At 40.0% G+C, this 14,088-nt stretch overlaps 1 protein-coding gene across 3 annotated transcripts in view; it reads right to left on the bottom strand.

Annotated features, from left to right (window-relative positions):
* Positions 1–14,088, bottom strand: part of clec16a (C-type lectin domain containing 16A) — a 180,055-nt gene that overhangs the window by 14,956 nt on the left and 151,011 nt on the right. For all 3 annotated transcript variants that reach the window (XM_052021126.1, XM_052021127.1, XM_052021128.1), the window contains one exon: positions 5,993–6,148. In XM_052021126.1, the coding sequence (XP_051877086.1) occupies positions 5,993–6,148 (156 nt within the window). The remainder of the gene's footprint in view (positions 1–5,992; positions 6,149–14,088) is intronic.

Here is a 14,088-nt window from a genome sequence, read left to right as displayed (position 1 = left end):
TAATTGCTTCAATCTGGGGTTGTGCTTACAGCCGTCTTGGTCATAAACTCTGAAATTCTTTTCCTTAACACCCCTCTACCTCTGTTTTCCTCTGAGTTGCTTCTAAAAACCTACCTCTTTGACCAAGACTTTGTTCCTCTAACCTGATATTCCCTTCCATGATCTGGTGTCAAATTTTGGTTTTTTATAATAGTCCTGTAAATCACTTGGGACAACTTCATTATATTAGAAGTGCCACGTCAACCCTTGTTTTTAAAATATGGTTTTCATGTCAAATTTTGCTCTATAATGTTCCTGTGAAACACCTTGGAAATATATTTTATCAAGTTAAAACTGCAGTTGATATGCAGGCTATCATTGTATTATCAGGCTCATATTTAAATGCACATAGTTGATTGATACAAATCAAGAAGGTATCAGGTGACACTCATTGGCTAACTTAGATGACTACATCTGACAGAGCACTTGTGGTGTTGCAGTTAACTTCAAAATGCTAGAAAAAGAAACATTTTGAAGTTCTGATCACTATTGAAGAACAGCATTGCAACCCTGTACAATGACTTGTCAAGTCACAAAATCTTTCAGCATTTCTTGCCTAGATTCATACAGGAAGAATGATCACAAGGTGAGCAACTGGATGGAATCCCCCAGAATTATAACAAAGCAAAGAGTCAATATGTCCAACAGAATAGGAAGAAATCTAGGCCAAAATGGAGGAAGGAGTACAAATACTAAGGAGCGTGCACTGGCGAGTATGCTGTATTACTCATCAACTATGGGAAGCTCCACATATGGCCAATTACAAAATCAAATGCAGAAATAAAAACTGAAAACGTTGGGAGAACATCTGCGGAGTGAGAAACAATGAATGTTTCAAGTCATTGACTTTTCATTAGAACTGGGAAGTTAGATTTGAAACAGAGATTTGTAATTGAGTCTGTAATATGCCAAGTGGGATGCTGAGATTCTGTTCCTCAAGCTTACATTAAGCTTTTATTGGAACAGTGTGGGAGGCCATCCAGTCTTGAATCTCTCAGGACTTATGAAATGTTATCAATTAGACGCATTAACTGTTTCTATCTCACTGCAAATGCTGCCTCACCTGCTGTGCATTTCCAAGAATATTTTTGAACAAATATACGTTACAGTTTGATAAATCACGATTTGTTTTGTGCACATAATTTTATTAATTAATCCAATCAGTGACCAAGACACCACACCATCATTTTATCCTGGGAAGCATTCACCACAATGATGGTATGGAATAAAAACGTTAACCAGATTAAAAGGTTAACCAAAAGTAAGTGGCATTTTTATTTTAAAGATAATCAATAGCATAGAGCACTGCTGGAACTTAAGAGTGCTGCTGTTTACACTATCCCCTACAAGGAAGCACTGATATTCGACATCACATGGAAAAGGATTGCAGGGATAGTGACTCCGATTCACTTCACTAAATTGCAACTATGCTTCCTAACACTGGAAAATAAACTGTCGCTGTCATAGATTCCACCACTCCTAACACTGTAATGAGCTAAAGAATTGTCAATGATCAGGTAAGATTTGAGAGGTTTTATGGGTAGAGATAAACAGGACAAGAAACAGAACAATAATCTGGTAGAAATCGTACTGATTCCCTAATGTAAGTTTTAAATCTTGAAACCTATTAGAATTGGGGATAGTGATAATATTTCTCTCAGCAACAAGTATACCTCTTTGGATAATGCTGGGGGGTGGATGACTTATCAGGGCACAGCAACAGCAGTCAGGTCAGTGGCACTGTGGCCGGCTCTGAGGCTCAGCAGGGAAGGGCAAAGTCAGGCAGAGCAATAATGATGGGAGACTTGATAGTTAGGGGGACAGACAGGAGATTCTGTGGCTGCGAAAGAGACGCCAGGTTGGTGCGTTCCCTCCCCGGTGCCAGGGAGGAGGATGTCTCAGAATGACTGCAGAACATTCTCAAGGGGGAGGGTGAGCAGCCAGAGGTCGTGGTGCACATTGGCACCAACAACATAGGTAGAAAGAGGTCCTGCACAGTGTATAGGGAGTTAGAAAGAGGCCGAAAAGCAGGACCTCGAAGGTAGTATTCTCTGGATTACTCCCAGTGCCACGTGCTAGTCAGGGCAGGAATAGAAAGATAGAACAGGTGAATGTGTGGCTGAGGAACTGGTTCAGGGGGCAGGGTTTCATGTTCTTGGATCATTGGAACCTCTTCTGGGGTAGGGGCGACCTGTACAAGAGGAATCAATATCCTGGCTGGGAGGTTCACCAGTCCTACTCAGAAGGGTTTAAACTAGTTTGGCAGGGGGATGGGAACCAAAGCACCAGGTCAGTAAGTGGAGGGATTGAGAGGAAGGTAGATGTCATGGCCAGTAAGAACAGGTAATAGACACAATGGGACGGATGGGTTGAAGTGTGTGTATATTAATACTAGGAGTATTATGGGTAAGGGTGATGAACTTAGAGCATGGATCAATACATGGAACTATGATGTTGTTGCCATAACAGAAACTTGGTTGAGAGAGGGACAGGAATGGATGCTTAACGTTCCAGGTTTTTGATGTTTTAGAAAAGACAGGAGGTGGTAAAAAAAAAGGGGGGGGGGGTGCAGGTAGAGAGTAGCACTATTAATCAGGGACAATATCACAGCTGCATTCAGAGGGGACATAATGGAGGGCTCATCCACTGAGTTTATATGGGTAGAACTCAAAAATAAGAAAGTGCAATCACTCTGATGGGATTATACTACAGACCCCCCAATAGCCACTGGGACATTGAGGAACAGATATGCAGGCAGATTAGGAAAAGGTGCAAAACCAACAGGGGTGTTATTGTGGGAGACTTCAACTTCCCTAATATAGACTAGAACCTCCTCAATGCAAGAGGTTTAAATGGGGCAGAATTTGTTAGGTGCATCCAGGAGTTTCTTAAATCAATATGTAGATAGTCCAACAAGAGGAGGGGCCGTACTGGACCTGGTGCTGGGTAATGAGCCTGGCCAGTTGACTGACCTTTCAGTGGGAGAACAGTCAGGGAACATTGACCACAACTCTAAGTTTTAAGATAGCTATAGATAAGTATGTACCTTGCGGGAGAGTATTTAATTGGAGCAGGGCAAATTACAGGAGCATCAGGCAGGAACTAGGGAGAGTTAATTGGGAACAGCTGTTTTTGGGCAAGTCCACATCTGACATGTGGAGGGTGTTTAAAGGCCAACTACACAGAGTACAGGACAGGTATGTTCCAGTAAGAAGGAAGGACAAGGATGGCAAGGTAAGGGAATTTTGGATGATGAGAGAGGTGGTGAATTTAGTCAAGAAGAAAAAGGAAGAGTATGTAAGGTTTAGGAAGCTAAAATCAAACAGACCCCCTGAGGATTATAAAGAAACAAGAAAAGAACTCGAGGAGGAAATTAGGAGAGCCAGGAGAGGCCATGAAAAGTCCTTGGCAAGTAGGATTAAAGAGAATCCCAAGACATTCTATACATACATCAAGAGCAAGGGGCTAACTAGGTTGTGGATAGGACCACTCAAGGATAAAAGGAGGGAACATGTGCTTGGAGGTGGAGGATGTGGGAGAGGTCCTAAATGAGTACTTTGCATCAGTAGTTACCAAGGAGAAGGACGTGGTGGAAAGGGAGATCAGTGTGGAGTGTGCTAATAAATTAAGGCATTTTGAGATAAAGGAGGTGGTAGTGTTGGGTCTCATAAAGAACATTAAGGTAGATAAGTCCCCAGGGCTTGATGGCATATACCCCAGGTTATTGAGAGGCAAGAGTTGAGATTGCTAGGGCCTTGGTCAATATCTTTGTGTTCTCTCTAACCACAGGCGAGGTCCCAGAGGACTGGCGAGTAGCTAATGTTGTTCCATTATTCAAGAAGGGAAACAGGGGTAGTCCTGGAAACTATAGACAAGTGAGTCTCACTTCAATGGTAAGGCAGTTACTGGAGAAGATTCTTCAGGATAGGACTTATGAGCATTTGGAAAACCATGGCCTAATTAGGGACAGTCAGCATGGCTTTGTGTGGAGCAAGTTGTGTCTTACGATTGAGTTTTGAGGAGGTGACAAAGGTGATTGGTGAAGGTAGAGCTGTGGATGTTGTCTACATGGATTTTAGTAAGTCTTTTGACAAGGTCCCTCATGGGAGGCTCATCCAGAAGATTACGATGCATGGGATTCATGGTGAATTGGCCTTTTGGATTCAGAATTGGCTTGCCTATAGAAGACAGAGGGTAATGGTCAATATGACTTATTCTGGCTGGAGATCTGTGACTAGAGGTGTTCCTCAGAGATCTATACTGGGACCTCTGCTGTTTGTGATGTATATAAATGACCTGGATGAAAATGTAGATGGTGGGTTAGTAAGTTTGTAGATGATACAAAGATTAGTGGTGGTGTGGATAGTGTAGAAGACTGCCAAGGGATACAGTAGGATATGGATCAGATGCAGATATGGGCAGAGAAATGCCAGATGGAGTTTAACCTGGCCAAATGTGAAGTATTGCACTTTGAGAGATCAAATGTAAAGGGACAGTGTTGATTGTGCAGTGGGATCTTGGGGTCCAAGTCCATAACTCCCTGAAAGTGGCTACACAGGTTAATAGGGTGGTAAAGGTGGTGTACGACATGCTTGCCTTTATTAGTCAAGGAATTGAGTTCAAGAGTTGGGAAGTTATGTGGCAGCTTTGTAAAACTCTAGTTAGGCTGCATCTGGAGTACTGCATTCAGTTCTGGTCATCCCATTACAGGAAGGATGTGGAGGATTTGGAGAGGTTGCAGAAGAGGTTTATCAGGATGCTGCCTGGATTAGAGGGCATGTGCTATAAGGAGATGTTGGCCAAATCTGGTGCAGTGGAGCCTGAGGGGAGGTCTGATGGAGGTTTAAGATTATGAGATATATAGATAGAGTAGACAGCTCGTAGCTTTTTCCCCAGCGTTGAAATGTCTAATACCAGAGGGCATGCAGTTAAGGTGAGAGGGGGCAAGTTCAAAGGAGATGTCCGGAGCAAGTTTTTTTTTTAAACACACAGAGTGGTGGGTGCCTGGAATGCGCTGCAGGGTGGCGGTGGAGGCAAATACAATAGAGGCGTCCAAGAGGCTCTTAGATACGCACATGAATGTGCAGGAAATGTGGAATATTGTGTAGGCAGAAGGGATTAGTCTAGTTAGTTGGGCATTTGATTACTAATTTAATTAGTTTGGCACAACATAGTGGGCCAAAGGGCCTGTTCTTGTGCTGGACTGTTCTATGTTCTATCAGAGTTTACTTGTTATCTGAACACTCAATGAGGAAAAGCACCCAATTCTCAAAATCAGGAACAGAAATGCACAAGTTTTCTCAAAAATTCACAGATGAAACTACAACATATAAACTCCCTTAAAGGTTTCTACTTTGTAAGTTGGTCATTGAAGCCCAAAAATCCGTTAGTACAAAAAGTACACCTGTTCTATCAGCTGGTTAAATCCACTGTAGGGAATAAAGAGAATTAGATTATCAAAGATGGCTTTTGCAGTATTTTTGTGTTGACTCGTTTCTCACTTCAGCTTTACACCATATCATTGCATATATGTTATCATTCACAACGCTCAATTAACTTAAGATTTTAGAAAGACATCAATAAACATTATTTAAACATACCCTTGCAAGGTATTCATTCTGTTTTTGACAACTAATTTAGCACTCAGTCACAGAAACACTGCCAGCAAATATTTTTTGTAGTTTTATTTTGTTAAAACTTGCTCAGACAGGAAAGCAGAAATAAATTCAATTTTAGTGAGCTTCCTCATGAATGCAGCCTGATAAGAAACCAAATTGCAGTTGGTATAGGGGGCAAACTGACTCTGAAAAAATGTGAAATTTATTTGAATTTAATGACCTTAAACAAGGGAAATGGTAATTTTGTTTTGGATTGCATCCTCATTTCATCACTTTTTAAGGGAAATACTATCCACATTAACTAAACTAAGATGTAAAATCTGCAGAAGAATTACCTGTGGGACTCTGAGTTGCTGAGGGAGTGGAAGCTACACTGGTGGTGACGGTATCACTGTAGCCGGTGCTTGTTGTTATGGTGCCACTAGAGGGTGGGGAAGGAGATGATGCTGGAGAGGGACTCTGCTGGTTTATGTGCTGTGCCACTGCAAACCCTAGAAAGCAGTTCAAGAAAAGGTTTTTTTAAAAAAAAAGCAATGATCTTGGTACTTTGAATAAATACCAATTTAAATAACTCAGGGTACAGGATTCATCCTTTTCCAGAATCATTAGTTTTACCTCCCCAAAACAAAGTTAATGCATTATTGACCTTTCAGTCTGCAGGATCCCATTTTTAATTATTTCATTCAAAACCAAAACAATTTAGAGAAATTTCATATACAACTGGACGTGGTTTAAAACCAAATGCTGTAAATTTTGTAAAATATACATTTGAAGCTTCAATATGAAAATTTCCTGCTGTTTAACCTCTTACATGCATAGATATCATAGATCATAACTTGCCATTGTTTACACTTGTCAATGTTACTCTTCAGCACCACTTGACTGAAGGGCAGAACTGTAGGTATGAATTTGTTTGGCCCTTTCCTAGACCAAAGTTTAAATACAAACTAGTGCCTAGAAATTCTAGAGCACCTTAAAATGTGTGCTAAAATGACAAAGATTCCATGGAACAATTTTGTTTGTTGGACTACCTCATCAAAATTCAATTGCAGCCAGGCCCAAGGTCTCAGCTGCAATAAACCAAACATTACAAATTTTTGCATTCAAAAATATGCTGCCCTATCTTCCTTTCCTTGGGGAGGAATGGCCGAGGAATCAAGGACTTATTAGCACTTTCCTTACAAGGAAGGAACACACTGGCAATGTTGTTTGGTGGGAGTTTGGGGGGAGAGGGAGGAGGGGGCAGTGAAGTAATTGGAGACTGCCCAAAGGTGAAACAGAATCACAGGCTTGAGACTGGCACATTGGGGGTGGAGGCAGTGATGGCAGCAGGGCAGATTGATGGAGTCAGAGGGATATCTGGAGACTTGAGCATCAGCACTGTGGAAATTAGACATTGTCCTGTGAATACCCAATACCAAGTACCCTTTGGGCAACCTGATCCAGATTCCCCTGCAATACTCCAAAAGGGAATGATGACATTTTATGTGGCCTGGACGTGGAAATTACACAGGGGTCGCACAGGTGACTTACGACAGGAAGTGCCCAGTTTCCAAGTAAAATAAAACCACCTGGAAATAATCATTATTGTGTTTCACTCATTGGGAAAAACAAAACCATAAAAAATCTGCTTTAAATTGTCTAATGCTGGAAATAAAAGCAATGTGCAATTGAATTCTCAGATACAGGAAGTTCATTTGTAAAAGCTTTAGTAGCAAAACTTCTTTGCCCGTTCCATCAGTTCCACTGAAAACTTGCTCATTATGAGTATTTATTTAATCATATAATCAGTTTAGTTAGAAGATCTTGTTACATTCTGGGAATGTAAAATTGTTCCAATTTCATTTTGCAATACTATCATTAACTTCTATAACAAATTTGGATAAACTTCAAGTACTTCTGATGTGAATACAGAACTCAAAGCATAAAAGAGAATCTCAAAAATTTGAAACTATTTTTTTTAATTGCCTCTAAGAGTTCAACTGCATTTGCTAATCTTAAAAAGAGAACAGGAAATGAAAATACATTTATAGTCTACAGAGCCATGAAAGCATTTTCCCTAGCGTTGTATTTTCATAACTGTCTAGTGTTAATGATTTAATAACTTTATACAGCAGGTCTAGACTGTAGGAAAACAGATATACTTACCAACACCAAAATATGTTAGTTTATCTACCATACATACATTTTTTTTTAAAAGGAGATGTTCATCCTTCAACACCCAAGTAAAATTCAGTCATTTATAGTGATAAAATAAAACAAATGACAAGCTGATGTCAAATACTTTTAGGTGCTGGAAATCAGAAATTACAGGAAATCTTACCACATACAACAGGCAAGAAAAAAGCAATTAATATCCAAGTTTATCATATGCAATTGAACATAAAGTTGACAACCATACACAGCAAATTAATACAGCAAAAGAGGGAATGATTTAAAATATTCATGTTAACCTGAGGTATTATGGGAAGAAAATTTTAGCTGATCTGTCCAGTCAGATCAATATAGAAGTGCTTAGTAAAAGCTTGCAAAATTGCTTCAGTTAGTATCCTTCCAAATACAGTCAATAGTAACCTTTGTCTGATCCTGCTGAGGTTGAATGAGTCCTTATATAGCATATGCTATTACCCAATTTATTCAGGTCTAATTGGTGATGAATTTGCTAAAGCTTACATTTATTACATTGTTCTTATATCCACACATGATAACCTAGCCAACAAGAAATAGGATTTCAATTTTGCTCAGTTAAGTGGCCACTAGAACAATGATGGTTTCATCCATTAGCCTTTACGGAATGATTTTAAATTGTTCAAGAAACATAGGAAAGGTTAGAGGAAGCAATTTCCATTTCACGACTGATTAGCTGTAGTTGTCTCCAGTCCACTTAATGAATCCCTTCAATCACTTATTCCACCTTGTTCAGAAATAATTCAAGCTCTTTTATTTGCCTGGATCTCGTCTCTGCCAAAAGCATTGTCCTTTACCCTTTATGCAATCATGAGGAGAAAACTTACTGACAATAACAATGAGGAATCAATACTGCTATGAAAGGAAAAAGCATTTCACTGCTGTGTGCTATTTGTCAAAATTACCCAACCAAACTTTTATAACTTGAGCACATTTATATGCCAGGAATCAAGTAGTTGGCTCCTCATTCCTCGAGTCTATGTTTCCTAGATAGGAAATAAAACCCCCAGGATCTATGATAGCAAACACTGCAGCCAATGCTTTGTCCAGTCTTGGGGCATAGATGCCAAGAGTGCCATTGAAGGCCATTTAGAGTTATGGACAAAAACTGGGAAGTGTGGGGACTAAATAAGACAGTTTTTTTTAATGAGCCAACACAGACACATTTTGTTGAATGGTGGTGTTCTATGGTGCAAATTCCTATGATTCTATTTAGCTGCCCAACTATATATATTTTTTAAAATTTCAATACATTTTCCCCACCTGTTCCTTACAGCACTTTTGAAGATATAGGGCCAGGACACGGTGACCCAGGTTTGTTTTTATGGAAGGCACCACCTGTGTTCAGCCTTTCAAACTGAAGTCAGTCCTGGACTGGCACAAGTGCAAATCCAGGGGATTAGATTCCCAATATTATGTTGTGGAGTCATTACTTGGATCCCATGCTATGTCTGATTTTGCACAGGATTTGAAACCTCAGTGATTTTAGTACAGATTCTAAACCTGTAAATTTGGGGCAAAGGAAACGGTAAGCATTCTTTTTTAAATATTTCTTGGTAATGTATTTTTAATGCCCCCATTCTAAAATGTTTTAATGATTAGGACTACTTAATATAAAAAGTATAAAAATATAATATACAATATAAAATATAAAATATAAAAATATAATATAAAATATCTATTTCTATTTATCTTGCATACTTATTTTTATTTGGCCTGCCTTGCAGATAAGGTGCAGGATTTCAAACTGCTCCATGTGAGTTACGGAAGCAGGTGACCTTGTGCTTTGGAACCATTGTTGCTGCAGATTTTTGAAGTGAAATTTCCTGGAACTTGCCTTGTTTACATTGTTGGCTGCACCAGATGGAAGGAAGCTTTAGTGTTTACACAAAACCACTACATTAATGATTTGATCAAGGAAAGGCATTGATAAGATTCTATAATAAATGTGATGCACAATAAAGTTTCCGAGCCAATATAGGGTCATCAATAGTGTTCAACTTTTACACAATATTCAGAAAGTAGGCAAAATAAAAATTAATATACAGATTTCTTAAAATTGGTGATAATGATGGCACATCCCTTTTAACTCATGACGGGACTATTCCAGGATGTAACTCAGTTTGAATTAGTCACTGCCTGTGTGAATTTACTGTGGACTTCCAACAAATCAATTGCAATTGTTGTCCAAGATACATTGGCATCTGCTTGAGGTTGATCAGAGTCATACAGCACAGAAACAGGCCCCTCGGCCCAACTGGTCCATGCTGACCAAGGTGCCCCATCCAAGCTAGTCCTATTTGCCAGTGTTCGGCCCATCACCATCTAAACCTTTCCTATCCACGTACCTGTCCAACTGTATTTTAAATGTTATCGTACCTGCCTCAACCACTTCCATAAACTGACCACTCTCACATTCCTATTAAATCTCTCCCCTCTCACCTTAAACCTATGCCCTCTAATTCTTGATTCCCCAACCCTGGGGAATCATGATTTTATACACCTCTGCAAGATCACCTCTCAGATCCTACACTCCAAGGAATAAAGTCCAGGCCTGTCCAACCTCTTGCTATAACTCAGTCCCTCCAAGTCCTGGCAACATCCTTGTAAATCTTTTCTGGACTCTTTCCAGTTTAATAACATCTTTCCTACAGCAGGATGACCAAAACCAAACACAATACTCCAAGTGCAACTTCACCAGTGTCCTGTACAACCACAAAGTGACCTCCCAACTTTTATACTAAATGTCCTGACTTATGAAGGCCGGCATGCCAAAAGCCTTTTTCACCACCCTGTCTTGTTGGTTTACTTTAGGTCAACTAAATTTATCTACAATTATTTGAATTATCAACATTTATTTTGGTATTTTTGGTTTATACATCATTTAGGGGAAGTCTTGCCTGCAATCATCAGCAATTCACTAAAACTAAAAGGAATGTAGCATTTCCCCAAAATACTACTTCTCACTGCCAAGGAATTTATTCAAAAATCACAAAAGGAAATTCCATAAGATACATCTTAGCTTTGGACTTCAAAGAATTTCCCCTGTCAGTAATACATCTTCCCTAGCTGCTGATTTAATTTTACGATTTTGACCAAATTTATGTTGTGCAGTAAAGCCCTTTATAGAGCCATATGCTCATGTTTGGATTTTTCATGCGAGGTGAGTAAACAAGCAACCTTGGGTGGGGTGGGAAGTAGCATACAATTACGTAGGCTGTTACTAACAGGTACCAGTCAATTGAAGTCATGTAACTCTGCTAGTGGTGCTTGTGTGTTTAAAACTGAGTGAAGTATGGTCCTTGGGTCGACAGTGTGGGTTTTGGCGAGTTAGACACAACTCAACATTGACGTGGCTTTATAAGTGTGATGAGACACAGTTCAAAATAGATGTTGCAGCTCAATGATTTGCAAATAACTGGCAAGGATGTCACTGAATGGCTCAAGACCATCCTGAAGGTGAGGAAGTAGAAGCTGTGGTCCACATTAAAATCAATGACACAAGAGGCGAAGAGATGAGGTCCTGAAAGTAAGTTTAATGGAGCTAGGAAAGAGTTTAAAAAGCAGCTACTCAAAAGGTAATAATCAGAATTATTCCCAATGCTATCTAGTAACATGTTCAGAAATACGATAGATCAAATGATTGGGTAGAGAGATATCTGGTGCAGGTGGAATTGTACAAGTTGGAAAGGTAACACTTCAACTGTCTTGCCTAATAACTGGACTAATAACTTCGCAGTAACATTTGCTTGTCCTTTATGGGAATGTTAAAACTGCCATGGCAATATAAGAGGCAGTAGGGAGAGAAACAAAACTGGAACTGAAAGTTAAACATGTACTAAGCAAAATAAACAGGCAGTGGAAACAAAGGCAAAAGATAAGTCAGATCAAAGTACAGAAAAATGTTGACAGGCCAAATTTAAAAGCACGCTGCATCAACAACAAGGTGGAGAAATAACATCAGTGATAGGAAAGTTACTGGAGGGGATTCTCAGAGACAGGATCTATGCACATTTGGAAAGGCAAGGACTGATTAGAGATAGTCAGCATGGTTTTGTGCATGGGATGTTGTGTGTCTCATGAATTTGATTGAGGTGTTTTGAAGAAGTGACCAAGAGGACTGATGAGGGCAGGGAGGTAGACGTTGTCTATCTGGACTATAGCAAGGCTTTTTAACAAGGTCCTGCATGGTAGGCTGGTCCAGAAGGTTAGATCACATGGGATCCAGAGTAAGATAGCCAATTGGATACAAATCTGGCTTGGTGGTAGGAGTCAGAGGATGCTAGTGGAGGGTTGATTTTTTAGACTGGAGGCCTGGGAGTAGTGGTGTGTTGCAGGGATCGGTGGGGGGTATTATGTTGTCTGTCACATATATTAATGACTTGAATGAGAATGTAGGCAGCATGATTAGCAAGTTTGCAGATGACACCAAAATTGGTGTTGTGGGGACAGTGAAGAATGTCCAGCAGGACCTAGATTAACTGGGTAACTGGGCAAAGGAATGGCAGATAGAATATAACTCAGACAAGTGCAAAGTGATACACTTTGGGAAGTTAAACCAGGGCAGGCCATAGACAGTGAATGGCAAAGACTTAACAAGGTCCAGCATGGTTTGTAAAACAGAGAGATCTAGGGGTACAAGTACATAGTTCCCTGAAAGTGGCGATACAGGTAGAAAGGGTGGTGAAGGTGGTGTATGGCATGCTTGTCTTCATTGGTCGGGGCATTGAGTACAAGAGTTGGGACATCATATTACAGCTGTACAAGACGTTGGTGAGACCACACATGGAGTACTGTGTGCAGTTCTGGTCACCATTCTATAGGAAGGATGAAAATAAACTGGAGAGGGTGCAGTAAAGATTCACAAGGGTGTTTCCAGAACTGAAGGACTTGTTACAAGGAGAGACAGCTTAGGCTGGAACTGTTTTCCCTGGAGCAAAGGAGGCGGAGAAGTAACTTTATAGGGGGTTATAAAATCATGAGGGGTATAGATAGAGTGGATAGTCTGAGTCTTTTATCCACGGTTGGGAAGTCTAAAACTAGAGGGCACAGGTTTGAGGTGCGAGGGCAAAGATTTAAAGCAGACCTGAGGGGCAAGCTTTTTCCACACGGGTGGGGGGGGGGGGGGGGGGGGGGGGGAGAGAGCCGGGTGGGTAGGTGGAACAAGATGCCAGAGGAAGTGGTAGAGGTGGGTACAATTATGTTCAAAAGACATTTGTACAGGTATATGGATAGGAAAGGTTTAGAGATACATTAGCCAAATGCAGGTAAATGGGGCTAGCTCAGGTAGGCGTGGATGAGTTGGGCCGAATTCCATGCTATATAACTCTAAATTAATGGCATACATAGTCTTAAATGGAAATGATCTAACTGCACTACAGAAACATGTTGAAAACCCCAGAATGTTTAGTTCCCAGCTTTGACCACCTTGAAATCATGTCATCAGGACAGGCAAAAAGAAAAAGGAGATCAGGTAGTGCTGTTAATAAGGGATAAATCAATACAGTAACCAGACTAGATCTTGACTTGGCAGATCACAGTACAGAATTAGGATTGGTTTGGGTGCAGCTAATCAGCACATGGGCCAGAAACACTGATGTGAGTTATTTGTATTTCTCTTAAAAGTAGTGACATTGCAGGGCATGGTATAAATGAGGAAATTAAAAGGTGCATATAACAAGGATAATACAGTAATCAAGGGGGCTCTAATCTACATGTAGACATTATTAGAATCAGTTCTAATAATGTAAGGGATAAATTCCTGAAATGTACATGAAGTGGATCCTAGATCAGTATGTTGAGAAACCAACTAGGGAACAGGTTATTTTAGATCTAGTGTTGTGCAGCAAGGGTTAAATAATAAAATTAATATAAAGTAGTCCCAAGGAAAAATTGACCATAAAATGAGAGAATTTTACATTAGGTTCAAAAGTGATGTAGTTCGTTCTGAAACTAGAGTTTTCAATCTAACCAAAGGAGATTATGAAGGTACGAGGAACAGCTAGGCTGTGACAGATTAAGATACAACGTTAAAGAGATATGACAACGGACAGACGATGGCTAGCATGTAAAAAAAAATTACATGATGTGCAACAAAATATACCTTCTTCAAAGGCACAACATGAAAAGTGGTCCAGAATTGGATTACAGACAAATTAAAGTACACCAAGTGCTCATCATCCATGACAGGAACACTGAGTTCCTGCAGTTAACAAAACTGCAACTGCCAGTAAGGCCCTCTTCT

The sequence above is a fragment of the Pristis pectinata genome, chromosome 8 (genome assembly GCF_009764475.1).
Source record: "Pristis pectinata isolate sPriPec2 chromosome 8, sPriPec2.1.pri, whole genome shotgun sequence".
Lineage (NCBI taxonomy): Eukaryota > Metazoa > Chordata > Chondrichthyes > Rhinopristiformes > Pristidae > Pristis > Pristis pectinata.
This window is presented reverse-complemented; position numbering and strand designations above follow the sequence as displayed.